Genomic DNA, 27,335 nt, shown 5'->3' with positions numbered 1-27,335 from the left:
TTTTCTAAAACTATTTTACTTCGGCCCAATCTTACAACCTTCTTTTTAAGTTAGGCTATATGTTATGGGCTGCAGATCAAAATTTGTTAGGAATATACATAAAATATTTCATGAAGATTAGTTGATTAAATGAGACTCATTTAACTCACTTAAATTAGCTCGATTCGTGAAACACATGGAGAAATTCATTTACTTAAAGCCTTAGTAACCCAGTGGAACACTCCAATAAAACTAGAGTTACCATGGTGAATATTATAAATCTTAAGGGATAAAATTGTAAAGAGTTTAAATCCCTTAAGACTTTCATATTGTAGATAAGCTTTAATCTCGATCATCGATGTAATTTAAATTGTATGTTGGATTTGAGAGAGCTCAACTATAAATAAAGGCCTTCTTCTTCATTTGTAATTTTTCAAAGTAATAGAAACATTTTGGGAGCATTTACTCAAATAACTGGCGTACTTAGTTTTTTTGTGGTTTTCTATTCATTTTTTGCTTCTTCGTTTGAGAGTTTGCTTCTATTTTATTTCAGTGTCTTAAAGAATTTCCCTTGAGAATTCTCTTCTTTTTAAGAGATAGGCTAACTTAAGCGGTTTTGAAGCAAAAGAATCACCTAAGGCCACACATTTGCCATACAAAAGTTCTAGTCTCGTGACAGTTGGTATTAGGAGCTAGTGTTCGATAAGGCACCAATTGAGATGACGAAAAGAGTAGACGAGCAGATTGAGCCTAATGAGACCCTTGGGGGGCAAGAAAGCTAACAGATTGAGGGATATGCTGTCAACTTTGGAAGGCAAGGTTGCCAAACTCAAGGTTCCATGGGTGATGTAAGGGAGACTCTTGGAGTAGTTGAGCGCGCACTGTAAAGGTAGACTCGAGGAAAGATCAACTCAGTGAACATGATTTAGGTGTCATCAACGCTAATGTGGAAGAGATGCAAGGGACTCTCAAATCCACCGATGAAAAGCTAACTAAGAGGAATGATGCTCTTGAAACTATGATCATAGTTTTGAAAGAGAAAACTGAAACCATGGCCAGGAAAATTGAAGAGCTCGAGGGAGAGCTCGTTGTGTGCGGAGCTATCGTGAGAAAATGGATGATGGGGGCAACACCCAAACGTAATATAAATGTTTCCAAACTGAAAGAGTTTAAGGGGACTAGGTCCGTAAGGGATGTGGACTACTTCTTACGGGGGGATGGAACAGTACTTCCATACGATGGGCATTAAAGATTATGCCACTAAAGTAAACATCGCTCCAATTTATTTTACTAATGTTGCTTTTTCATGGTGGCGTCGTAGGTCCACAAATGAGAGATAAGGTGATATTGCTATTAGGACTTGGGTTGAGTTCTAGAATGAATTTAAGAAGTAGTTTTCCCCCCGAGCAGGTTGAGGAATAAGCTTAGGCTAAGTTGCATCGACTTAGGCAACAAGGTACAATTCGAGAGTATGTTCGGGACTAAGTTGTTACTCCAAATCCTTAATTTGAGTGGAAAAGAAGCATTCTACTAGTTCAATGATGGGTTGAAGCATTGGGCGAAGAAAGAGTTGCATCAATTAGAGGTCAAAGAACTTACCAAAGTTATGGCTGAGGCAAAGTCCTTTGTCAAGCTTGGTCCGAGGAAAGAGAAGTTTGAGTTTATAAGACAAAGAGACATGCAATGGTAGGGGAGATCATGAGGAATAACAAGATAAAAATGACAACGATGGAAATAGTAAGAATGGTGGTAATGGGAAACCATAGAATGAGAAGAGGAAACCCAACAACCATTTGAGGGGTAAAGAGGATGAAAAGAAGCCAATACAATGATTCATATGTTGTGCTCCATAAATGATGCAAGATTGTTTGGAGCGATCTAAGATATCCACAATTAGTAAAGAAGAGAAAGTAGATCTTGATGAGGAGGACATTAACATCGTAGGCCAAAAGAGGAGTGCACTTGTTGATACAGGGGCATCTAATTTGTTTATGTCGAAAAAAGTCGTGGAAAAACTTGGTCTCTCAATTAGCAAATCAATTAAGAAGACAATATGATAAATTTCAAAGAGGTCTCAAATGTGGAATTAGCATAAGGAGTTGAGCTACAAATTGGCCAATGGAAAGGTAACGAAGTCTTCAAGGTAATTCACTTAAATAATTATGACTTTGTTTTTTGCTTGAATTTTCTTGACAAAATTAATGTTCTTTTGGTTTTTTTTCGATTGCTTATGTATTTCAAATACTAGTCAACAATAATGCGTTATGCTGGTGAGTCGAGACATGAGGAGTGAAGCCAATATAGTATTGACAATCTAGCTAATCAAGGGTACTCCTTGAGGTGGGAATGTTGACTTGGTAAATCGAAGTGTTAAAAAGATCTCATTGAAAATGCCAGAGGTATAAAAAATCGGTATGAAGTTTGTTGAGATATCAGTGGGGCTACCACCTATGATAGAGGTGGGTTGTGCATCAAACTTTGTGAGAAAATTAGTGATGCAAACTGGACAGTTAAACAGAGTAAATGCTATGAGCGAGGTACATCTCAAACACTTTTCTAGTGTTTTTCATTATAACTTACCATTGGCTTGGCAAAGACATAGGGGCCCTTTCAGAGTTCTAAAGCGGGTAAGTCTTGAGGCTTACAAACTGGAGTTGGCGCCAATACTCAAGGTTAACCCAATGTTCAATTTGGGTGTGCCTAAATCTATTTGTGAGGATTAAGGGGATCTCGATCGAGGCAAGTCAAAATGGGAGTAAGTAAAAGTGGTAGGCTCTTACAATTGAGATGCACAAACGAGAGAGATAGTTCAAATGAGACGACTGTGGAGACATAAGCCAAGAAAAATGTTTCGAGGGGTGAAACTACCCAACAAAGAGGTAGTTGGGAAATGGTCGAGGCATTGAGGTAGTTTTGAGACGAGTCAAACTAGTGTCATTTTGAGGATGTGATGAAGGCGTCACAAGAATGGGTGGGGAGAATGTCACGAGCCGCTGACCAAATCCCATGATGAATGCACACAAAATGTCCCATGGAGGTCAATTGATTAAATAGGGTTCATTTGACTCACTTGAACTAGCCCGATTTGTGGAACACATGGAGAAACCAATTTACTTGAAGTCTTGGTGGCCTAGTGGAACACTCTAGTTAAACTAGAGTTACCATGGTGAATATTGTAAATTTTAAGGATAAAATTGTATAGAGTTTAAATCTCTTAGGATTTTCATCTTATGGATAGACTTTAATATCGACTGTTGATATAATTTAAATTGTACCGTTGAATTTGGGGGAGCACAACTATAAATAGAGGTCTTCTTCCTCATTTGTAATAACTCAATTTTAACTCTTCAAGGTTATAAAAACACTTTGAGAGCATTTACTCAAACACTTAGTGTGTTTAGTTTTCTTATGGCTTTTTGGTTCACTTTTTGCTTCTTCGCTCGAGAGTTTGCTTTTGCTTCATTTCGGTTCCTTAGAGAATTTCCCTTGAGAATTCCTGCTTTTTCGATAGATAAGCCGACTTAGATATATTTGAAGTAAAGGAATTGCCTAAAGTCGCACGGTTTGTTAAACTAAAATTCTAAGCCCATGACATATACATGTTTTTTCTATCCGACTAAACAAACATCTCTTAAGGTTTAGGTTAGCTCCTAAATAATGCTTATATATGAAAATATGTTAATAAAATTTTTAATTATTATATTTAGTATCATGTTATTATTACAAATTAATAACGTATCTAAATTTTTGAATTGCTTTTATTATATTTATTGTGACTACTATTTTTCAATACATATTTTATAATTAATTTTTTTATATAAAAATTATATATGTTATGTGAATGTGAAATATTAGATCACATTATAATACATTTTTTGGGTTAAATCATTATTTGGGGTTTGAATTTGGTAACTTTTTTTATAATGAGGTATGAGCTTTTTTTTAAGTTAAAATTGGGTCCTAAACTTAGCAATTGTTCTTGCATTAGGAGTTGGACTTGGTAGCTTTTCCCACATTGAGCCTGAACTTTCTTTTTTTGTTAAATTTAAGCATTGAGCTTGACAATTGTTCCCATATTAGGTTCTGAACTTACCAATTGTTCCTATATTAAAGCTTGGACTTTAGGGCTTTTAATGACTAACTTAGATTTTAAAAAAAGTTGAAGTTCCAATGTGGGAACATTTTCCAAGTTTAGGGTCTAACTTGGATAAAAAAAAGTCCAGATCTCAATGTGAGAACAATTCTCAAATTCAGGGCCTAACTTAAACAAAAAAGTTCGGTCCGAATATGAGAAAAATTGTCAAATTTAAGTCACAAAATGTAATTTAATCCTATTATTTTACTTATTTTTCTGTCACATGCATTATACATGATTTTATGTAATAAACTTTTTAATTCATTAAATTATTTGTTTTTCATATAATTAATATAAGATTTATTATTTAAATTGTTGAATCTATTAAAATATATTAAATAATTAAAAATATTATAACAATTAAAAACTTCAAAGCATAATTAATAACTAAAAGTAATAATGAAATTCTATTTTTTTATGATTTTTTAATTTTTAATGAAATGAAAATACCTAAATAGGGAATGTTAATGCATCGCATCTATTTTATAAGTTTTAGCTTTATGCTGGTGTATTTCAAACATTGAATAATTTAAATCGAAAGTGTAATTTAACATATAATTTTGCCTTCAATAAAATATTTCAAAATCCACATTTAATTATACAAATAAAATATTATTCTAATATTAGAAAGTATTTTGTGGATTTTTTTTCTTTGTTATTTCCTTCTCGCACGTGGAAAAGGGCGGAAATGCGGCGGCTCATGCCTTTTCAAAGATAAGTTTAGACTTGGCTAGGACACCTTTGTAGACCCAAATTTAATGCAAGAAATGAAATGTATAATTTTAAAAAATGAGATAATATTATCTCAATTTTTATAAAATATTTAATGCAATATTTTTATTTTAAAAATGTTGAATTAATATGTATTTTATTATGATACGTTGTACCTGTTAATTAATTATTTAGTCAATAAAAATTTTGATACGTAAAATAATTTTTTAAATAATCAAGTTCATGTGAATAATATAAGCGATAAATTAAATAAAATAAATAATTTAAAATTTAAAACAAATAATTAAATATATAGTTAATTAATTCATTTTAAATTATAAAAGAAGCTGTAAACATCTACTACATGAAGTACTATTGCCGGTAAAGCGGTGTATATGCTGACATAATGGCTTTGAATTGGGAAGAAAGTTTAATGTAAGAACTAAGAATTTCCTAATAAGGTTACGAAACTCCAATCTAACCAGAGTTGCAGGCCAACAATCTTAATACTACCTCTTCTCACATTCTTACTCTAAGCTGAATTCAAGGGATAATAATAGGGACAAGGATGTCTTCATGCTTATCAGCAGTAATGGAGGTCTAATAGCTCGATCTTGTATCACCTAGGATTTAGAACAAGCTATAAACTACATCTGCTATATTAAGTATTATTGTCGGTAAAGCGACTTCCCATCAGAGTGGATCTGCAAGTAAGAAAGGACAAATAGGTTTTGCACTTTATCAAATGAGGTAAAAGTCACCCGCATTAGAGGTATACGCCATTAGTAGAAGACATCAAGATTATGCACAGTACAAACTACCAATAAGATATTATAAATTATTGTATAATTACTATAATATAAATGTTATTGCACGCAAAAATAGTGCAATAGAAGAGTAAGACAAACTAACAATAGTTGTTACATTAAAAAGTTTGGAAATTAATTAGAGATGCATCAACTTGATCAACAACCAATAATTGCATATTAGAATAATTATCATCAAACTATTTTGAGAATGAACTTCGAACAACCAATTAACTATTATCAAAGGCAGCCAAACAACCCTATCACATCACTGGGACATGAAAATCTATCTTCCTTTGCTTAATCATCTTGGAGTCCAATCTCATAACCAACACCTTAATGCTCTATTATAACGAAGTCCTTTAATAATAGTTTTCAAGAAATTTAATAGTGTAATTATCTTGATAAATATTGTGTATACACTATAAAATAATTAAAAACAAGAAACTAAAATTGAAAGAAACAAAGCTAGAATCATTATAGCTTTTTGAAGAAAATAGGGCTGTGATGATTCTTGCCATCATTGGCCCAAAACTTGAAGCTCGCGTATCTAGATTGTATACCAAGCTTGTATAATAATAGGTTTTTGTAGGATGAATACTTACATTCTCTTGTGAAGTCACACGTGAGATCGCTCATAGAACCATATAAATACGTGTTAAATCTAGAATAAGATATGTGTTTAAATGCATGGAACCTACTTAGTATGTAGGGGCGAAGCCATAAATTTTTTCAATGGGCCAAAATTAAATTTTAATTCTTATGATAGTAAAAATATAATTTCACCATTTTAATAGCCTATATCTTTATAATTTTTAAATGATTAAATCAAAATTTCATCATTTTAGGGGGGTAAAGTGTAATTTTACATTTACTAATTTAAAATTTTAAAAATTTCAAGGCCTAAATAGAATTTTTTTTTATTTTAGGAGGGTCGGGACCCCTAGTTTCACCCCTGCTAATATGTCATATCAATCAATAATACCTATATCATATAAATAGAGATACTCACCAAAAAAACACTCAACGGTAAATTAAAATTAAAAGTAAAAAAAGAAAGCTATTATTTATGTATAAGCTTTCATTTAATAGGTTTTTTTTTTCAAATTCAACTCAATTATTATATTTATTATTAAACAAATTAAATTATTAAATTAAGAAATCAAAATACACATCTAGGCAATCCTTTATTAAACAATTAACGGTTGACTCTTTGGACGTACGTAAAGAGCAAAAGTGTAAAGCAGGAGTAGAAAGTAGGCAGATTCATATTTCCCCTTTTTCATTTTGCCGAAAGTAATGGAGATAGACTTGGAAATTGGAATCGACTTCTCCAAGCCAGTAATAAATGATGATTATTATTATTATTTCAGTTAATTTACAGAATGAAAATTAAATCCAAATATTATCTCCATCTTTCCTGAACTAAAAGATTTGTGTTTATAATTTCAACTTACATTAGTTTTGAATTTTAAAACAAATAGACTAAATTATATATTTGTCATTATAAAATGTTAAAATTAACAAAAAAATATATAATTTATTTGATGAGATAATTTCGAATTTTATTGTCATAATTATTAATAAAATACTTAAAAAATGAAATGTAATCAGTATTTTGGTATTTCTGTGTGTCATTGCTATTAATTATAATTAACAATCACATTCTCATGAAAAAGACCAAACTGTACCTTACTTCTTTTGCAACAGGCTTAGATTAGATGTTTTAAATAAATTTGAAGTGCTCCATTCGAATCTGTCAAAAGCCAGAATCCCACACATTTATGATATGCTTAAAAGGGGATACAGTTGCGTTATTTGAAGCTCAACGATATTTTCATTTTTGTTTGGTGCCAAATTAACGATTCAGATCGAACTAAAAAAAAGAAAGAAAAAACGTATACGATTGAGAAAAATAATACAATAATAATCCAATTATCATCTCCTCAACTTTCTCGTTTACGAGATTCTGCAAAAAAGTACTATAAAAATAATATCAAAATCCACGTCTTTCCACTTCCATCGGCGGCCAACCATGGCGGCGGTTACCATAGATTCTCTTCTCCAGAACCCTACCCTGGTATTTCGTCCCAAAGCTAAGGTGTTGCTGAAACCGCCTCGCTCGTTGGATTGTTCTCGAAATCGAAAGCTTCCCCTCTCTCGGGGCTCTTGCTTATGTAGCTTCAATCCTCGTCGGACGATTCATGTCGTCAGAGCCAGCTCCTCTGAAACAGCTCTTATTGGCAACTTCGACATCTCTTCTTCCGATGACATCTTGTACAAAGATATTTTTCCCGTCAAGCGAATTGAAAAGGTTTCTCATCATTAGCTTTATATTGTTGTTTGTATGTCGAAATGGCTGCTTCATGTGTTTTGCTTGTTTCGTTACCTGGAAATGGGAAGTTTTTGAATTTATGTTGAACTTTTTTTTCTTTTTCTTTTCTAAACTTGGATGCTTGGTGGCTGAGAAAATTTCTGGAGGAAAATATGAAAAATTTAAAAATTTTGATTTTAGTTTTGTGAATTCGGCTGGCCAACGATTCTTTATTCAATACATGGTAAGAACTTCTGGGGAAGGTACTGTTTTTAAGTCGATCAGATCTGACTGTTCTGTTCTAGTATCAGTGTGTCTTTGAAAAGTGAAATTACTTCAATTTTGAGCAGAGATCTGGGATTTGTTTTCAGTTTGATTAGATGTTTTCTTATTTTGAGGGGTCACTAATTTCGTTGATTTTTTTTTTGACAAAAAATTTCGTTGATTTGAAATGTTAGGTGGAGGGAAAATTTTTCATCAGGTTGGATCGATCAAAGGATCAGCATGATTGGCAACTTACAGTAGGATGTAGTCTTCCAGGTAAGTGGATTCTTCATTGGGGAGTTTCTTACCTTGGAGATAGTGGCAGGTAAGCCTTGATCTTGCCCCTTTGGATATTTATTTTTGCATGGAAAGATGTTACTTTGCCGTTTCTATTGAGAACTTTTTCTGTGTGCTAAAAAAATTGTCTTTCGGATTTTGCAGTGAATGGGATCAACCTCCTAAAGGCATGAGACCTCCTGGTTCAATTCCCATTAAAGTATGTATTGGCTTCTAATTTTGTATGGAAGGCTGTCTTTTCATTATGAACATATATGTATGAAGTGGAATCTTTTCAGGACTATGCTATTGAAACTCCGTTGAAGAAATTGTCTGAAGGGGATATTTTTCATGAAGTAAAGATTGATTTTAATCCTATCAGTGAAATTGCTGCTATACATTTTGTCCTGAAGGTTCGTATTGAGGTTTTACATTAGACATTATAATCATTAGTCAATCTTATTATCATATCATCTTGCTTTTGCCTTTCCCTGATTTTGGGGATAATATGTTGCTGCAGGATGAAGAAACTGGAGCATGGTATCAGCACAGAGGTATGGATTTTAAGGTGCCTCTTGTGGATTACCTTGAGGATGATGGCAATATAGTTGGAGCGAAAAGAGGGTTTGGCGTATGGTCAGGTTGCTGAAAGTGTTATATTCTGTTTTTGCATGTTCCAGTTTATACAAGAAATCAGTTTCCGCTATTAATTTAAATTCATCAAGGATGGTTTTTTATTTTTAAGTTTCTGGTGTGATAATGCGTACTGGTTGGTGGTCATTCCTGATACGTTATATATTATAGATCCTGGAATTCAGTGGTCTTGAATTAATAATTAACTTTTACTAGAAAAAGACAATCGCTTAATTTACTTGAAAAGATGAGTAGGATTAACATCACTGAAATCACACTATTGTTATCTACCTTGTCTGTTCTGTGGTTTGTACCCTGTGCAATCATGAGTTGTGGTTAGTGTATCAGAGGCTGAATTTTGCTTTCTTCCCCAAAACTCTAGGTGCAGTTACAGGTCAATATAGAATAATGAGTCAAGTGGCCTACTTCCAGGTAATTTATAGGATCCCATCTGAGCCTACTTTAGGGGATGTGGGTAAGGGTGGGAACACAATGAACTATTTTCCCACCATATCTTTCATATCCTTTCCCTTCCTTGTTTAGTGATATACTGACACATTTCTCTGTCTACTCTTGATACCAGGTGCTCTGCAGCAGTTCTCTAATGTGCTACTTAAGTCAGAAGCATCACATGCTGATAGTCAAAACAACAGCATAGAGTCCAAGGACTCCAAAAATAAGAATAGGTGCCTTGAAGGGTTCTATGAGGAGCAGTCCATTGTAAAAGAAGTTTCTGTTGGTAACTTAGTGAGTGTTGCAGTTAGGAAGTCCCCTGAAACAGGAAAAGTTATTGTGTGTTTGGAAACTGATATACCTGGAGATGTTGTAGTTCACTGGGGTGTTTGCAGAGATGATGCTAAAATATGGGAAATTCCTGCTGCCCCGTACCCGCCAGAAACGACTGTATTCAAGAACAAGGCTTTACGCACTTTATTGCAGGTATGAATTGTAATTATATTTTCTCAGCGAGAACTTAAACATAGACTCAGCTCTTACTACACATAAGTAGTTCCATTCTTGCTAAAATATGTTGAGCAAGCTTATATTTTCTTGTTTACATGTTAGGAAATAGTTTTTATTAGTTTCATGCATTTGTTTTGTTTTCCTTTTGTTACTTCTGATAAAATGAAGATTATAATTGTTTGGGGTACAGATGCCAATTTTTTTTGGTTAGATTATGCTGGAACACCTTTCTGCAGTAACTAAAGGATGAAAATATTATAAGAGATTACTAATCAAAGGAATTGAATAGTATGATCGTATTCTCTACACACCACAGTTGCATTTATTTTTCTTCTTTTTAGTTTAGTAACTGTATGTTTGAAAGAGCTAGTTTTTGACTAAAACATATTGTTCGTCTGATGCACTCCAATAATTTTGAAATGAACTTAAGGTCAATGATTAACAACAATTAATTTTTTTGTAACTATGTTCTAGAGTTTTTGACTTTTTTCTCTTTTTTACCCTCTTCATTGGATAGTTTTATCAGGATGTCTAAGATCGGTTTTCTTCTTTTTTTCTTTATCCTTGCGCTTTGTTTAATTTATCTTGATTTAGAATTTTTATTTTATTCATTTCTTTTCTTGCATCAAAATCTTTTTTGCAGCCAAAAGCTACGGGGAACAGATCAGGAGCATTATTCACTTTAGATGAGGAACATTTTGGATTTCTTTTTGTACTCAAGCTGGATGATAATACTTGGTTGAAATTTAAAGAAAACGACTTCTATGTTCCCCTCTTGGGTACAAGTAGTGTTCCAGGTCTATATGGTCAATCTGACAGTACAAGTGAAGAGATTTCTAGTAAATCATATACTGATGGTATCATCAATGAGATACGAAACTTGGTTAGCGGCCTTAGCTCTGAGAAGAGTCAGAAGACCAAAAAGAAGGAAGTACAAGAAAGCATTCTTCAAGAAATTGAACAGCTAGCCGCTGAAGCGTATAGCATCTTCCGGAGCTCCATTACAACTGTTCCAGATGAAGTTGTTTCAGAAACTGAGACAACAAAGCCTGCTGTTAAAATATCCTCTGGAACAGGCACAGGGTTTGAAATATTGTGCCAAGGTTTCAATTGGGAATCTCATAAATCCGGACGATGGTATATGGAACTCAAAGAAAAAGCTTCAGAAATATCTTCACTTGGGTTTACTGTGATTTGGCTACCACCACCCACAGAGTCTGTGTCACCTGAAGGATACATGCCGAAGGACTTGTATAATCTAAACTCCAGGTACATATTACGAGCTTGTGTTAAATAATCAATCTTTTGGGTGTATTAGATGATGCTTGGACTAGGTCATAGAAGCTGAAACTTGCAAAGATGAACTTTCAAGTTTTCCTTTTCCAAGAAACAAGATGAAACTTTGTCTTTTTATGTTTGCTTCAGTGGCTCATATAATGTTGGTGTCCAAGTATCAGATTTTGTACCTTCTCTTCTCCGCTTTGTTGTACTTAAAAGAAACTGTCATTGTAAAACTAAAATGAGACTTCTGTTACTTGTATTAGTCTAAAGATAGCTTGCAAACTACCTATTGGACATCCAGAGATGTAGAAAGTCAATAGTTATGTCTTGTTATGAAAGAAATCATGTGTTACATGCTCCGCAAAGGGCCTAAAGCAAAAGGTTATGTGAATTTCTTGATTTATCAGATATGGAACTATTGATGAGCTGAAGGAACTTGTAAAAAGCCTCCATGAAGTTGGTATGAAAGTTCTCGGTGATGTTGTATTGAATCATCGTTGTGCACACTTTAAAAATCAGAATGGTGTATGGAATATATTTGGTGGTCGCTTAAATTGGAATGATCGTGCAGTGGTTGCAGATGATCCTCATTTTCAGGTATTGATGTTCTCTCTGGTTCTCAAAGCTTTAGCAATACAGGGAACTTTTGAGGTTCATGGATAGCACATCTTAGAATTCTTGGTTGACTTACAGTTCAGTTGTTGTACAAGTTCCCATATGGCTTACCTCTAACTGTGCTTGTTATAGGCAACCATCGTTCAGCTAGCTTCATGCCGTATTTATGCATGTTTTCCAAATTTTCAATCTAGACCTGAAGAATATTGCTTATATTAAGCTTGGTATCGCCCCTTTTGATTGAACTTTATGCATCTTACTGTTTGATGTTCCAGAAGGTATGAACTTTTTTTTTCATACAGGGACGGGGCAACAAAAGTAGTGGAGATAACTTCCATGCTGCTCCAAACATTGATCATTCCCAAGAGTTTGTGAGGAAGGATCTGAAAGAATGGCTTGGCTGGCTGAGGTTAAAACTTGAATTTCATTTCCTTCCACCATCTAGTATGCATAAGAAGATTACTAGAGCATGTATTTTTTTAGTTTGATGATGCTTTTGCATTCTTTCTTTCCCTGTCAAAAGTTGCGATGGACACATACCTACTGAATATTTGGTTTAACACTGGTGCCAAAGATCCCTTGTTTTGTGTCAAGAGCCTACTTAAAATGCTCTAAATTGAGAATAGAAGATGTACAATATAGGTATCATGAAATATTTAGATTTTTTTGCCACTACCATGGATTGGGTTGATTGTTTATATTAATTGTATATGCTGGCAATAGGATGATTACATGAATGAAGTAGAAACATAGTTGCAGTTGTAGTTTATAATAAGTATTTATCTTGAGTTTCTAATAAAAATGCATGGCCTGGCAGAAATAGGTTGTACTGATGGAAAATCTTCATTTTGTAAACAAACAAGGTGCAACATAGTTGTTCCCCAATCCTCGACATTTGAAAATTTCTACCTTTATGCTGGTTATATGGCTTAATTTTACTAAAGGTTTTGTTAAAATTTAACAATATCATGTTCAAATAATGGATTCTCTCGGCATCTCTATTACTAGTTTACTTGCATCAAAATTGCATTCTGTTGAGATATTTTATTAATTCAAATACTTAAAACTTAGGTTCAATTTTATGGTTACGTGTCCCATATTTACACCTTAACTATTTAATTTTTTTTTATTTGGTTTTTGTTTTGAACTTTCTCATTATTTAATTGGTGGCAACTTTTATTCCACGGAAGCTGAGCTGATATACTGTTAATAATTAGGAATCTATGAACATGTTATCTTTGTTTCTTTCAAGAATATTTCTTACCCCATATTCGTCTACATGATAGGACAGATCTATTTCCTTTTCTCCATAATACGTACTTCAACTGCATGAGTTTGTTCATGTAGTATTTTGCTGGCATTTTGTGACTTGTAGGGAAGAAATTGGTTATGATGGATGGAGGCTGGATTTTGTCAGAGGATTTTGGGGTGGTTATGTCAAGGACTACTTGGAAGCAAGTGGACCTTACTTTGCTGTGGGTGAATATTGGGATTCTCTCAGTTACACTTATGGTGAAATGGACCACAATCAAGATTCCCACCGACAGAGAATTGTTGACTGGATCAATGCCACTAATGGAACTGCTGGTGCATTTGATGTCACAACCAAGGGAATTCTTCATTCAGTAAGCATTTATTCAATTTTCTCCTGTTAAGCGTTTTCATGGACACAATCTATAGAATTTTATTCAAACAAAAATTTTGTATTGGTTGTCTCCATAGCTTTGCCCACAAACTGGGAATCACTATTTGATGTTTCTAATTCTAGGTATGTTGCACCTGGCTTTTACTGGTCCTTGCTCTTGGTCGTTTGTCCTTGCAATTATTTCAAATAATTTATTTTCTAAAGTAGTAAGGCACAGGACATATTTATGGATAATTGTTCCCCTCAGGCTCTGGAAAGATGTGAATATTGGAGATTATCTGATCAGAAGGGGAAGCCTCCTGGGGTTGTTGGATGGTGGCCATCTCGTGCTGTTACCTTTATAGAGAATCATGACACTGGTTCTACCCAGGTTTTAAGCTCACTTGAGTCTTTCACTCTTCCTCTTTGTCATTTTTTCTGAGCTGAAGTAATCCAAAGAAGCAATGATGCATGCCAGTCAAGTGTTTGTGATAATAGCACTTTTACTGAAATTGAGGCTTGAAGAAATTGTTGTAGTTCTGTCTTCCTTTGTTTTCCTCTTTCTCATCTATGATAATTGATTTTCTTCTTTAGGTTTCAGTTAAAATTTACTAAATTCTAAAATTTTATAGAAGAGAGCATCCTCACATATGTTAACATGTTTCAGTAGATAGTTGTATGAATTTCTTAATAGGTGATCATGGATGGCCTGTATTACAACTATTTTGTTTGATGCTTTAAGCAAGTTATTATTATTTTTTAAGATTTAAAGGTAAGTTGACTTTTAATATTATGTTAGGCTGACAAAGTAGTCATCTTAATTCTTAATAGATGGTTGATTTTTAGTATATGATTTAATGTGTATATCCACTGCAATTTTTCTTTGATGAAAGGATTCTTGTTTAGACCTTGCTATGATGCTGCTTCCATGGTTTTTTGAAAAGATTTTTTCTCTTACTTATCCTTTAATCCATTTTTGCAACTTTTCTGAAGGGTCATTGGAGGTTCCCAGGTGGAAAGGAAATGCAAGGATATGCTTATATCTTGACTCACCCAGGAACGCCGGCTGTGTTCTATGATCATATTTTCTCTCATCATCGATCTGAGATTGCCAGCCTTATCTCTGTCAGAAACAGAAACGGAATCCATTGCCGGAGTTTAGTAAGTATTAATAACTTTGCTTCATATGTGTGGACCAAGTTTTATGTGGAAAGCTTTTCCCAAATAAATTCAAGTTCTTTTATACTTGGGAACTAAGGCAATCTGAGTGACTTTATGAAGAGAGAATTTTGGGAAGTAATATAAACACTGTTTATTAGATTTCCTCGGAAACCCTTGCTGGACTTGATCCAAGTGTATCTAACTTGCTTATATGGATTGCTTTTAACTGTTCAGGAACAAAATGAAGTATGATGTATAAATCTAATTGATTTTGATTTTTCTAGTTTATCTCCGCCACAAATTTGCTACCTTACTGCTCTTCATTTTCGCTTCTAGAAAGAGTTTAGGCACCTTTTGTTGGCAAATCACCAACCAGATTAAAAATTGACAAGCAGATTTTGGAAAAAGTAAATTATTGACTTGATATTATGAATTATATATGGTAGGTTAAAATCGTCAAGGCAGAGAGGGATGTGTATGCTGCAATTATTGATGAAAAGGTTGCGATGAAGATCGGACCAGGTTATTACGAGCCTCCTAGTGGTTCCCAAAGATGGTCCTTGGCCCTTGAAGGGAGGGATTACAAGGTATGGGAAACATCTTAAATGTAAAACCATTGATATTATTTATGTTTCCAAATGTGTATATCCTATACGGATGCCAACCATCAAGTTGAAGAATGTCGAACCAGTGTCTTGTTTGTTGGGGATAGCAGGAAGGGTGTAGGCCCTCACTGATAATACTGTTTGCTAGTGCCATTGTTGTACCATTTTTTACTCAGAAATACATAGGAGTGATTGATTAAAGGCAAGGCTAGACCAGGTGATTATTGGAGCCAGTTAGCTAATGTCGAAGGAAAGGTATCCTTTCCATACTATAGTTTATGTGTAAATGCTTTACGAGTGTTGAGATTAAATACTGGAAGGCCGATTTCTTGCCTTCTACAAATAGGATACATATATTATATTCTTATTGTTTTTTCTATTCATATTAAATTCTAGTTCTCAGTGTTCCTGCGATCCTGCTTTTTAATAGCCTGGTTCTATCTCTATCTAAATATATCATCGCGATTGTCAGGTCAAGTTTTTTGAAAATTGATATGACCTTTTTTATACGAAAATATAACTGTTAATAGTAGTAGTAGTAGTAGTAGTAGTGGTGGTGGAATGAAAGAATTAAAACCTGGAGATCTCAAAGCTTTGGGCATACTAAGACATACTAAGGTAAGTCACAACTTCGATTAGGACTTCTTCACCGTCCCGAGAGAAAAGATTACCTTTCCAACTCTAAATTTTATTCCAAGCTTTATCGTTGATGAACCTAAAAGTGGCAGATTTGGACCTAGAAATCCATACAAGTAGCCCCAAATAGACTGAAATATAATTATCCCACGAATCAATAAGATCCTTCAACTTTGCCAGGCCCATTTTTTACTAAAAATAAAAATTTTATTCTTATTAACTCGTTGGTTGGAACACTCTGCATAAAGACGTAACATATCTTTCAATAACACGAGCTCGGATGAACAATAACGCACCATTAGCACCAAAAAAAAAAAAAAAAAGGTAAGATATGGATGAAGTTTAATTCACACCTCCATGAAGTTCACCTCAATAAACCGCACCCGTAAAAAGAGCAGGGAGTCCCTCTACGCATAAAATAAAAAGGTATGAGGACATCAGATCACCTTTATGCTATCCCCTCAAAGCCACAATTACCTTCGAGAGACATCGTTAACCTTAGCCCTATCCAAAGTCGAAAATAGACACGGTCACCCATTGAATCCATCTCTCATTGAAACTTGGCATGATCACTTCGAAAAAGTTATAGTAAACTCTATCATAATAACTTTGTAGTAATTAAGATAATTTCTGAAACAAATTTTGATTTGCAATACGTTTCAATTATTGATCAAATTTGATTAGCTGTAAAAGAATTTCATTTTAACAAAGATTGAACAGAATTAAATGGAACTGATTAAAGATAAAATAAAGCAAGGAGCAAAATAGGAAGAGATAACGCAGTTGGGATTCCGGTACAACTATTGGCTAAAGCCGAAGCTACTCTTTACACACATGGATATTTTTAGCTCCAAAGTTGAATCCAAATCGTTACAAACCACTCTCTCAAATACTTCACTTTACAATTATAAAACTCTCCAAAAAAAAAAACTTAAGAGTGTCACAAAATAACCACAAGAAAATACAACAAAGTTATTGACAAAAACACTCAAAACTACCCGAGAATGTGCAACATAAACAACCTATTTATTGGTCTCTTCAAGATCAAGCAACAATGTTTTGATAAAATTGAAAATCTTCGACATTTGTCTTATAAAAACCTTCATAAATAAGTGCTCCAACAGCTTGAAATACTCTTAAAGATAAGGATGAGCATCCACCAAAGTTCAAACTTCTCTCCTTTCTTTTCAAGGCTAATCAAATGGATAATGGTAATATTCTAATTTACCATGAAATTCTCTTATCATTTGTTGTTAACTAATATTAAAATATAAGTTATTAAAAAGTCAAATATACCAACACCCAAAATTTTAATTTCTCCAAACAGCTTGTTCTCAATGTTGTTCAAATAAGATGGTCAAAGTTTCCTACAATCTCCCCCTTTGACATTTTTGAAAAAATCCTGCAACAACTGATTAGCACACAGTCCAAACAAGTCACATACTAAGGGAATTAGAATATCTCCCCCTAAGAGGTAGAATCATGCTGAAATAACCACTTCTCACATCAACAACCAAGCTTGTTCATCACAAAATTAACTACGCATAAATCAAAAACCCAAAGCTAAAAACAAAGGATATAGAGCATAAGGTATAAGTCAAATTTATGTCCATCCATAAAAATTAAAAGTAACAAACTATTATCGAATCAACAAAGTTTTTAAAAAATCAAAATCATATTTCCCTTTGACAAAAGCGAAATACAACAACTATAACTATAAACCAGATCAAAAACATATTCAACAAGTCAACAATAACATTTCATTTACTGCTATCATTTTCTCCCCTTTTTAGCAAAGATGTCAAAAGTGCTCCCCCTCACCAAGAGATCTTTTCAGCAAAAATGACTTTTTAACTATCAACCTTTAAATATAAGCATTAAATAAATTCATATCGATCCTCAAAAACCCCAAACTTGAGCTTTTTGGACAACCAAAATAATAATGTTGTTTCATTTTCGTTTCTCCTTGTGCTTTTTTATCCACCAACCTCTTTAATGCCATGATTAAACCAAATCATATCTTAAAAAAAACTTGTCTTCTAAAATCAACACGAATATAGCAATAACAACGGGTAATAATATCAACTCAGAAGCGTCAACTCAAAATATAGAAACATTAAAAAACAACCATAAGTAAAATCAAAGTAGAAAAAAATCACAAATCATTACTTCCCTTACTATTCATCCCCTGATAGCTTGTATTCTATTGTATAGAGGGGATGAGACTAAAAGTTACTTCATCAACAAGATGAGTTGTAGCTTATGGAACAACAATAGTGTTTTTCACAAAATCTAGATGACATTTGTCCAATGCTCGATAAATCTTCAATATGATCTCCATCAGTTGTAACTTCATGCTTCACACGAGTATCAATCAAACGTTGATCTTTATAACATAAATGTGCTTGATCCTTCCTCACCTAAACTTGTCTAAGTTGTGGTCTCCTTGTTCTTTTTGTTTTGGCAATCGAGTTAAACTTCTTTCAATCTTCCGTCATCTTAAAACAGTGGGGATACGAAGTTTCCTTTCTTCTTGTGACATATGTTGTTGTCTAGGTGTTGTTCCATTAATTGTTGCAATATTAGATTGAATTTTCCTTGTGCTTCTCCTTCCTTGATCATTCATCAACTTGTAACAATGATATCTAATCTGTCTGATCTTTCCACAATAGTAACAAACATATTTGTTATTCTTCCTTTTACTTATCTCAAAGGAAGAAGTAGCAATCATCTCATTAGATTTAACAAAATTCGTAGGAGATATAGGGTTTTTACCAAGTACATTACAACCAGGTTCGGATCTCCCAACAGCTAAGATATCTTTACTTTGCCTTTCATATTTTTTGAGAATGACTTTGGCATCATTAACTCTTGCTCAATTGCTTTCAAAGTTGCATCCATTTTAGCAAAATGATCTCATCCTTTTTTTTATTATATAGTTTATCAAAATTTGCATTGGCTTTTTTAAAATTGATGACAACATTATCTTTTTCTTTGACCACAATTTCAAGCCTTTATTTTTCTTCTTTGAGATTGATAACTTCTTCCCTTAAGAACTCGTTCAATTAAAATAACGCTTCCATGTTCTTCAACATTTGGTTGAACATTTCCTTGTGGTTGTTGAAAGGAATATCTATCATGGTTTGAATTTGATGCTTTAATCACTGTAGGTGGACGTGAGATAGAACAACATTCTTCTTGGACTTCATTATTGCAAACCTTAGTTCAAGATCTCCTTCAAGTGTGTTTGAAGCCCGTTCTGATACCAATTGGAAAAGCCTTCAATTTGTACTCCATTCCAACTATTGTTTAAATAGATAACTTGGTTGGTTGTAAAACAATTTCATTCTAACTGAAATTGGGACAAAATTGAACGGAACTGATTAAAGGCAAAATAAATGAATGATCAAAGAAAGAAAAGATAGCACATAATGTTGGTTAACATAATTCGGATTCACCAATCCTATTCTGCGGAGCCTCACTTAGAAAATGATTTTATTTAACAATGTATCTGGTACAATTATTAGCTAAAGCCCAAACTACCATTTACACACAGATATTTGTAGCCTCAAAGTCGAATCCAAATTGTTACAAACCACCCTCCCAAATACCTCACTTTATAATCAATAAAACTCTCCAAAGAATATCTAAAAAGTGTCACAAAATAATACAAGAAAATACAACAAAAGTGTTGACAAAAACACTCAAAACTACAAAACAATATGTGACACAAACAACTTGTTTATATGCCTTTTTAAGTGTTCAACCAACACCGCTTTAATAGCCTTGAAACACTCATTTAAAAGTTGATTCTATTCTATTAATTATCTTGAGATACTCTGAAAGAGAAAGAGAAAGAGAAAGAGAAAGATAATGATGAGTATTAACCAAAGTTCAAACTTCTTTCCTTCCTCTTCAAGGCTAATCAAATGGATAATGATAATATTCTAATTTACTATGAAATTCTCTTATAATTTGTTATTAACTAATAATAAAACATAAGTCGTAAAAAGGTCAAATATGCCAACACCCAAAACTTTGATTGCTCCAAACAACTAGTTATAACTCTTGTTTGAACAAGAGAGTCAAAGTTTCCAATAGTTTAGAAATAACATAAAAACTTAATTATTAATTCTTGTTAAAATTTACTAAATAAAAATGCATAATAAAATATCCATTTTATTCATATCTATACCATTTATTAAGAACAACCCCTAAGGATTCTGGTAGTGACACCTGGCTTTTAGTTTTAGTTGGGTAATTCATGTGGGTTTAGGTGAGATGATATCTTTATTCAAACTTATCAAGATAAAGCTTTAATGTTGAACTTGAAATGTGACAAGTTATGCTTAAAAACAATCTTAAAGGTTTCTGAGAGTAACATCTTACCTTTTGTTTTAGTTGGGTAATTCATGTGGGTTTGGATAAGATGATCTTTTTGTTCAAATCTATCATTGCATGAAATTTGAAATGTAAAAAATTATGCTCATTAAAAAAAAAATCAAACTTGGAAATGACTTATATGGTGGTAAGTTGCATGTCCATCAAGTGGTTAAAGAAAAAATAAAAAATTTCTAAAGGCATAATACACTGTTTAAAAGTAGCATTGTCAAGAATCTCATATGATGGCTTAATGGTTAAAGGTATTCACTACTTTAGGTGTGGCTTAGGTTTGAGTTGTGTTGTTGTTAGGATTTTGTCCTATTATCGTAATTCACAAAAAAAAAACATTGTCAAGCAGCCCAATCAAAAAGTGAAAGAAAGGAATTTTTAAAAAACTACTTCTTTATAATTTATAAAATTTTAAATTAATAATGGTAAATTTCACTTTGGCCCTTTTAAAATGATAAAAATTAGATTTAATTTTTTTAAAAATTATAAAAATATAAACTATTAAAACTGTGGAAGAGAAAGAGAATTTGTAATGTCCACAGTAATGGCGGTGGTCCAAACAAGCATTTCTCCTCTATTGGTTAATTCTTTGAGGGTTTTACCATATTAGTATTAGTTTCCTGAACTTACAATTATTCTTGTATAAATATAAATATAAATATAAATATAAGTGATATGAAACAAACACAACCCAAGCAAAGTTGAGCCAAAATACTAGTTTAGTTAAAAGCCAAACAAATCCATTTTACTGAAGTAAAAGATTAAACTAACCATATTTACACTCCTTAAAATCTGTTATAAATATAGTTTCAAGCCTCTTATTTTTATAGTAAAATAAAGAGAAGGAAAAATAATAATAAAAAGCTGCTTGGAAGTCTTGAAAAATAAAATATCTAAAATTAAGAGAGAATATTATAGGTTCTTTATGTATATAGTAGAAATCGCCCTAAACCTCAAGAGCTCCGTGGTGAATGTTTCTTCTTTTTGGTGCAGAAAAAAATAAACTAGTCAAAATTTTCAAATTTAAACAAAAGAAGCTGCAGATGAGCTATGATTGCATATGGAAGTTTCGTTGACGAAAAGTCCTAAGGACTATGCACAATCAGACATATTTTCCTGTCAGACATGGTATATCCCAGAAGACAAAAACTTGCATTTTCTTGGACATAAAAAACCAATTTCATTTGTCATACCAAACTTGTCGCCTTGGCTTCCTTTTAACCTTCCACTTTGTCCATTATGATAATATAGATATAACAAAAACTCTCCCCATTGATTATAGTAAATATCAACCATAGGAAGAGTTAAAACCATTGCGTTACAGCCGCTATTTAAACCATAGCTACCAGTTTCTGTCGTGTAAAAGTTTAAATGTAAGACCTGGTTTTTAAATATCATTAACATGGTATAACCTTATCCAAGTCTGGAAATGGTTTAAGAAGGGATTAGATATATATGTCAAAGTCTGAAACCTTGAAGATAACGAGGGAACAGGAAGGAGTCAGTTCTGATTACACTAGACATCCGCTATATAGAATAAGGATTATTCTCTTAGGCCTTCATTACAGTCTTTGTTCAGACATATATCTATATCAGACATCACACTAGGAGTACCAGTAACTCAGGTAATTACACTATAGTTCCAGCTTGGCTGAATGTGGACACTTCATTTTTGTCTTTCGCTGATGTTGTAAGTATCGACAGGTTTTGTCCCTAACCATATCAGACAAATTGCAACAGCAAAGAAACAGAATAAGTAAAAGATCAAGTTGCCGCACCTATATATATCTCAGACACCATTTTTCAGTTTCTCATCGTCCAGCAACCTGCAAAAGTCAATTACAGAACCATGGAAATTGTCACTGCGAAATCTGAATTCAGACCCGGAAGAACTCGTTTGTGCACGGCGGAAGACAATGCTATCGACACTAAGTGCATCAAAAGACGTCGAAGAGATCACTCTAATGGTGCATTAGGCTTGAGTAATCAACAACAACAGCATCAACAGCTACAAGGTGATCAACCTACAGCAACTACTGTGAAGAGAAGTTCAAGATTCAGGGGTGTCAGCAGGTTTTTCATATGCACTTTTTTTTTGCTCTCGTAGTTTTCTTTGTTAAAATGTTTTAATTATCAAAAGGATGAAGCTGATACATGCTGAAACAGACATCGTTGGACCGGAAGGTTCGAAGCTCATTTATGGGATAAAGGTTCATGGAATCCGACACAAAGGAAGAAGGGAAAACAAGGTATTTTGACTTGTAAAATCCGATTTCTTATCAGACACATACACATATTTGCTAATGCTATGATTGTTTAATTTGTCACGTGGTTGAACCTTGGGTGAAAATTGCTGGATGGAACAGTCTATCTTGGTGAGTACTTAAAAACTTTTGAATACCATTTTTCTTTTGGAGTAAAGTAGATTAAATGGAAAACTTAATATCTTTTCTGGTACTTTGGCTATTTTATTAGGAGCTTATGATGAAGAAGAATCTGCAGCAAGAGCCTATGATTTGGCTGCCATTAAATACTGGGGAACATCAACTTTCACAAATTTTCCTGTAAAATTACTGTCTGTTCTGATCTGAGAGTTATTTTCGTTTCTTTGATGCCATGAAATCTCTAATATTTGGTCAAATGCACATACAATACACTTTTCAGGTATCTGATTATGGCACGGAGATTGAGATAATGAGAAGTGTAACAAAGGAGGAATACTTGGCCTCTTTAAGAAGGTAATTTCCCTTCCCAAGTTGCTAAAATGTCAACATTTTCTTATTTGGTCAAAATTTCCATGTATTTAGAGGGTCTCTAGAAGGCAGTATCCCTATATCCATTTTGGGATATGTATCAAAGACGAGTACGTAGATATCATGCATGACTTGAGCTTTTCTGTATTTAATCATTGGTTTTATAGGAGAAGCAGTGGATTCTCAAGGGGTGTTTCCAGGTATAGAGGAGTAGCAAGGTAAGCAAATAAGGAGACAAAACCTAACCTTTATCTCAATGTAGAAAAATAAATAAACATTAATTAACATCATTTACCAACTGCATTGCAGGCATCATCATAATGGGAGATGGGAGGCAAGGATAGGGAGGGTTTTTGGAAATAAATATCTTTATCTCGGCACATACAGTGAGTTTTTTACTTCAATGCTTTTGAACATGCCATTATTATACGTCCAACTTCGGTTAATTCCGACGGACCGGTCTCGTATTGCAGGTACACAAGAGGAGGCTGCTCATGCTTATGATATTGCAGCGATCGAGTACAGAGGGATCAATGCTGTAACCAACTTTGATTTAAGCACATACATCAGATGGCTAAAACCAGGAGCCAACGATGCCCTTATTTCGGAACAAATTAAGACAGCCTCGGCAACTCGGCCGATGATGACATCGAACATTTTCCCAACTGAGCAAACAAATGGCTTAACTCTCTTTAACTCCAATCCTCTAACAGAAGAAGCCATAGATATCCGAAAGAAGGGCGTTGTTAGTCCTTGTCCCAAGTCATCACCAGCATTGAGTCTCCTGCTTAGGTCTTCGATGTTTAACAAACTAGTAGAGCAGAACTTGAACGCAAACTACGACCAAACTGAAGAGAAGATGGCGGTTGGTAAGAATGGAGGGGGAGAAATGTTGTGCAATGAAGTTGATGGTGGTGTACTCCCTTTTATGTGCTCCAACAACACAGGTTTAGAATCAAAGGAAAGTAAAGTTCCATTGTACAATAAAACAGGGCAGTCCATGTGGAATGGTGCCTTAAACCTTTTAACTAACGCATAGGGTTCTCCATATTGGCCCGGCTCGAAGCAAAGCCGAGAAAAGTGATTTGGATAAAAAAAATAAGATTCATTTTCTAAAAGAGTTAAGCCTCATGTAAGTATTTTTTATCTGAATTTGAAGAAGAAAAAAAAACTGCTACTGTTTTTACTTTTTTTTTCATTGTTTTGCTATCGTTTTACTATTATATTACTATTATTTTATTTTTATTATTTAAATATTGTATAACTCTTGTTTTATTATTAATTTTGCTATTAATGTAGAGGTATTTGCTTGTTAAATTGTACTTATCTTAGTGTTATTTAAGTACATATATTTTTACATTTGCTGGAAACATTTATTTTAATGTTTTAAGTATATTTGATTAATTATATTTTTAAATTTATTTTTATATACAAAATTTTAATACGAGCCAACCTGATTCAGATTGTAATATTTTTATCTGGATCGAATCTAACAAAATTTTACATCCATTTTTTAAATCAAGCCGAACCCAAACCTGAAAATCTTTTAATTAGCCTTATCCAACTCGTGTAGAACTCTACTAACGCAGATAAAGAAGAAGTGGATGCCAAGCCGATCCCTGGATTTGTTTTCTACTGTAATAATATTTTTAATGGAATGTAAAAAGGATAAATGGGATCATCACCGAACTGAATGACGAGTAGTCGACTGATAATGGAGCCTTGCATTTGGCGACAAACCACTGTCATGGAGAATTATTTTCTTTACAAAAAAAAAAAATCCTCTATTTGTTTTCCTTTTCCTTTTTCTTTAACTATAAAATTAGTTATCCATTTATCAAAGTGTTTCTATTTTGATCACTCAAGTTTAAAATTTTTCATTTTAGCTATCAACATTATCAAAATTTAATATTTTGATCACTACTTCATTAATAAATTTATACCTTTAATGTTTACTGTTCTATCAGTTTAGTCTAAATCTAAAAAAATTAACAAATTTAGCCCTCAGTTTTACACATTTTGAAAATTTAGTCTTATTTTTAAAATAAAATTTTTAAAAATTTAAGAATAAAAATTTATTTAAAAATTTATTTTTCGATAAAAATACATAAGATTTTATAAAAATGCATACAAAATTATAAAAATATTGATAAATAAATAAATATATATTTTCATATTTTCTAACATGAAATTTATTTATTAAAATAATAATTTTATAAATAAAATAATGGTCTTATAAATAAAACAATTTAATAGGGAAAAAATTATGAGAAAAATTTATGTAGATTCAACTTTTACCTTTTTTTCATCATTAACGACCATCATGTCTTGAAATATGCTAACTTTGAAGCTAAAAATCTCAAAATAAGTTATGACTTATCTCGAGACATAGAGATCCTTGTCTCGAGACATGAATTTGAAATTTAGTATTTGAGTTTGAATTCGAGTCCTAACTCTAATATTAACCTATAAAATTCTATAAATTGATGAAATGAAGTCATTGAATTTCTAAATACATGTATATGAATTAGATGATGATTAAATTGAATGTATTTGTGTTATAGTAGCTTGAGTTGCTTGAGCAATGTAATGTAGCATCACAAATTCAGGTCCGGAGATTGGATCGAGTGTGGGGTGTCACAAACTTTAATTTAGAGAGATGAAATTGGGATATACATGTTGCTATAAAAGGGAAAAGCATTGTTGGCTAACCTTCATCTATTCCTGAGAATATTTCACTCGAAGAGATTGACAACAATGACTTTTTAGTCATATATTTTATAAGCATTAAGAAAGAAATTACTTTTTTGCTTTTATTGTTAATCACTTTTGAGCTTTGTCATGTTATTCTTTTGCATCTGTGTTTTCATACTTTGATATTTGTTAGATGAGTGCATTGCATTGATTTAAAAAAAATGCATTTGTTTAGGCCTAAAAAGGTAGTTTTGTCGTAGAGAGGATGACCAGCCCTTATGCCTATGTTTTTGCTATGGTCATTATCATCATGGGGCGGAGCCTCTCTCCTTCGTCTTGGTTGATTCATCCAATAGGGATGAGACCTCGTACTTTTGTCTTCATGGGCATAACGGGGATGAAACGTTGCACCTTAGCCAATTCATTGATGGAACAAAACTTCACATCTTGACTTTCGGTTGTTTTTTCAAGGAAATCAGGACTTCATATATTAATTTTCGTAAGTGTAATAGGATTAAGACATTATGCCTTGGCCTTCAATTAATTCTTCCACAGGGAACAAGACATCACATCTTAATCTTCTTTTCCATATGCTAGGCCAAATTTTTGTATTCCTTGTTTGTTATTCAAGGGAAACGTCAACCACTTCTTTGGGACTATTATATTTGCCGTGAAGAGGCCGAACAAGATGTCCTCCCTTTTTGAACATTTTGAATAGGATGTCACTGCTAGTGTTGTGCCTTTTGGGTGGATGAACATTCTTTCAATCACCTCCGCTAACATTTTCATTCACTGGTTTCCTTCTTGGTCTTCTATTGAAGTTCTCATGTTGAGGAGGTCGCAATTGTCCTTGTCTTTGCTACTATGAAGATGGTGTACTGAAGAAGTTGAACGAGATGTTTGTTGATAACAATAGTCAACGAAGGTGAGCTAAGATATTCCCCAGCTACTAACCATGGAATTCTCTAGGTCACCCTTTTGAACCAAAGATCTAACATCATTTTCTTATTGTAAAACATTTATCGATCCATCCGTGTTTTGGCAGCAAGGCTCTCATCCTTTGTCACCTTACCAATGGATGCCTCGTTATGCCCCATTGGTTCGTCTGTCTTATGGTTGTTTTGCTTCTTCCTTTCTTGATGATGCCAACCTCTACAATGGGAAAACATTTTGGCCATGTTGGAAAAATAAATTTAGAAAATAGTATTTTTAGGCAAAGTTGAAGTTTAAAATTTTTCTTAAAACCAAGCCTTATGATATTTATAGTAATATATTCTTAACTAAATTATTACTTATGCTTTGTACGAAGCGGTCCAATTCATTTCTCGGCTTTCTTTCTATCAATCGATCTTCTCCTCTATCCTCTATCCTCTATCCTCGAATTGCTTTAAGTATGGGCTCAAATAAAACAAACCAAGTGTACAGAATAAAAATTTTTATTAACTTTAAGTAAAAATATTAATTATTTCTACGGAACCAAAAACTATGAGCTT

General features: G+C 33.2%; 2 protein-coding genes across 5 annotated transcripts; both read left to right on the top strand.

Annotated features, from left to right (window-relative positions):
- The first annotated feature begins 7,394 nt into the window (after positions 1 to 7,394).
- On the top strand, positions 7,395 to 15,781 carry LOC107946418 (alpha-amylase 3, chloroplastic). Of its 4 annotated transcripts, none has more exons than XR_001696931.2 (13): positions 7,395 to 7,945; positions 8,404 to 8,534; positions 8,651 to 8,705; positions 8,785 to 8,898; positions 9,006 to 9,126; positions 9,702 to 10,057; positions 10,725 to 11,350; positions 11,770 to 11,959; positions 12,280 to 12,386; positions 13,353 to 13,602; positions 13,700 to 13,745; positions 13,870 to 13,992; positions 14,595 to 14,764. XR_001696931.2 is itself a non-coding variant. In XM_016880727.2 (13 exons), the coding sequence occupies exons 1-13, from the start codon at positions 7,667 to 7,669 to the stop codon at positions 15,365 to 15,367; spliced, it is 2,679 nt and encodes an 892-aa protein (XP_016736216.2). In that variant the 5' UTR covers positions 7,395 to 7,666; the 3' UTR covers positions 15,368 to 15,781. The 4 variants fall into 4 exon arrangements, 2 of the variants coding, with proteins under 2 accessions (XP_016736216.2, XP_040962947.1); XM_016880727.2 differs by lacking the exon at positions 13,700 to 13,745 and adding an exon at positions 15,209 to 15,781 and having other exon boundaries at positions 14,595 to 14,762; XR_005921781.1 differs by lacking the exon at positions 13,700 to 13,745 and having other exon boundaries at positions 13,746 to 13,992; positions 14,595 to 14,614.
- Positions 15,782 to 22,122: 6,341 nt separating this feature from the next.
- LOC107947604 (AP2-like ethylene-responsive transcription factor At1g79700) lies at positions 22,123 to 24,272 on the top strand. The gene is made up of 8 exons (XM_016882201.1): positions 22,123 to 22,468; positions 22,562 to 22,644; positions 22,762 to 22,770; positions 22,871 to 22,959; positions 23,060 to 23,133; positions 23,316 to 23,366; positions 23,458 to 23,534; positions 23,622 to 24,272. Exons 1-8 carry the CDS (start codon positions 22,245 to 22,247, stop codon positions 24,185 to 24,187), a joined length of 1,173 nt encoding a protein of 390 aa, XP_016737690.1. The 5' UTR covers positions 22,123 to 22,244; the 3' UTR covers positions 24,188 to 24,272.
- The last annotated feature ends 3,063 nt before the right edge of the window (positions 24,273 to 27,335 follow it).

The sequence above is a fragment of the Gossypium hirsutum genome, chromosome D12, assembly GCF_007990345.1.
Source record: "Gossypium hirsutum isolate 1008001.06 chromosome D12, Gossypium_hirsutum_v2.1, whole genome shotgun sequence".
Lineage (NCBI taxonomy): Eukaryota > Viridiplantae > Streptophyta > Magnoliopsida > Malvales > Malvaceae > Gossypium > Gossypium hirsutum.
This window is presented reverse-complemented; position numbering and strand designations above follow the sequence as displayed.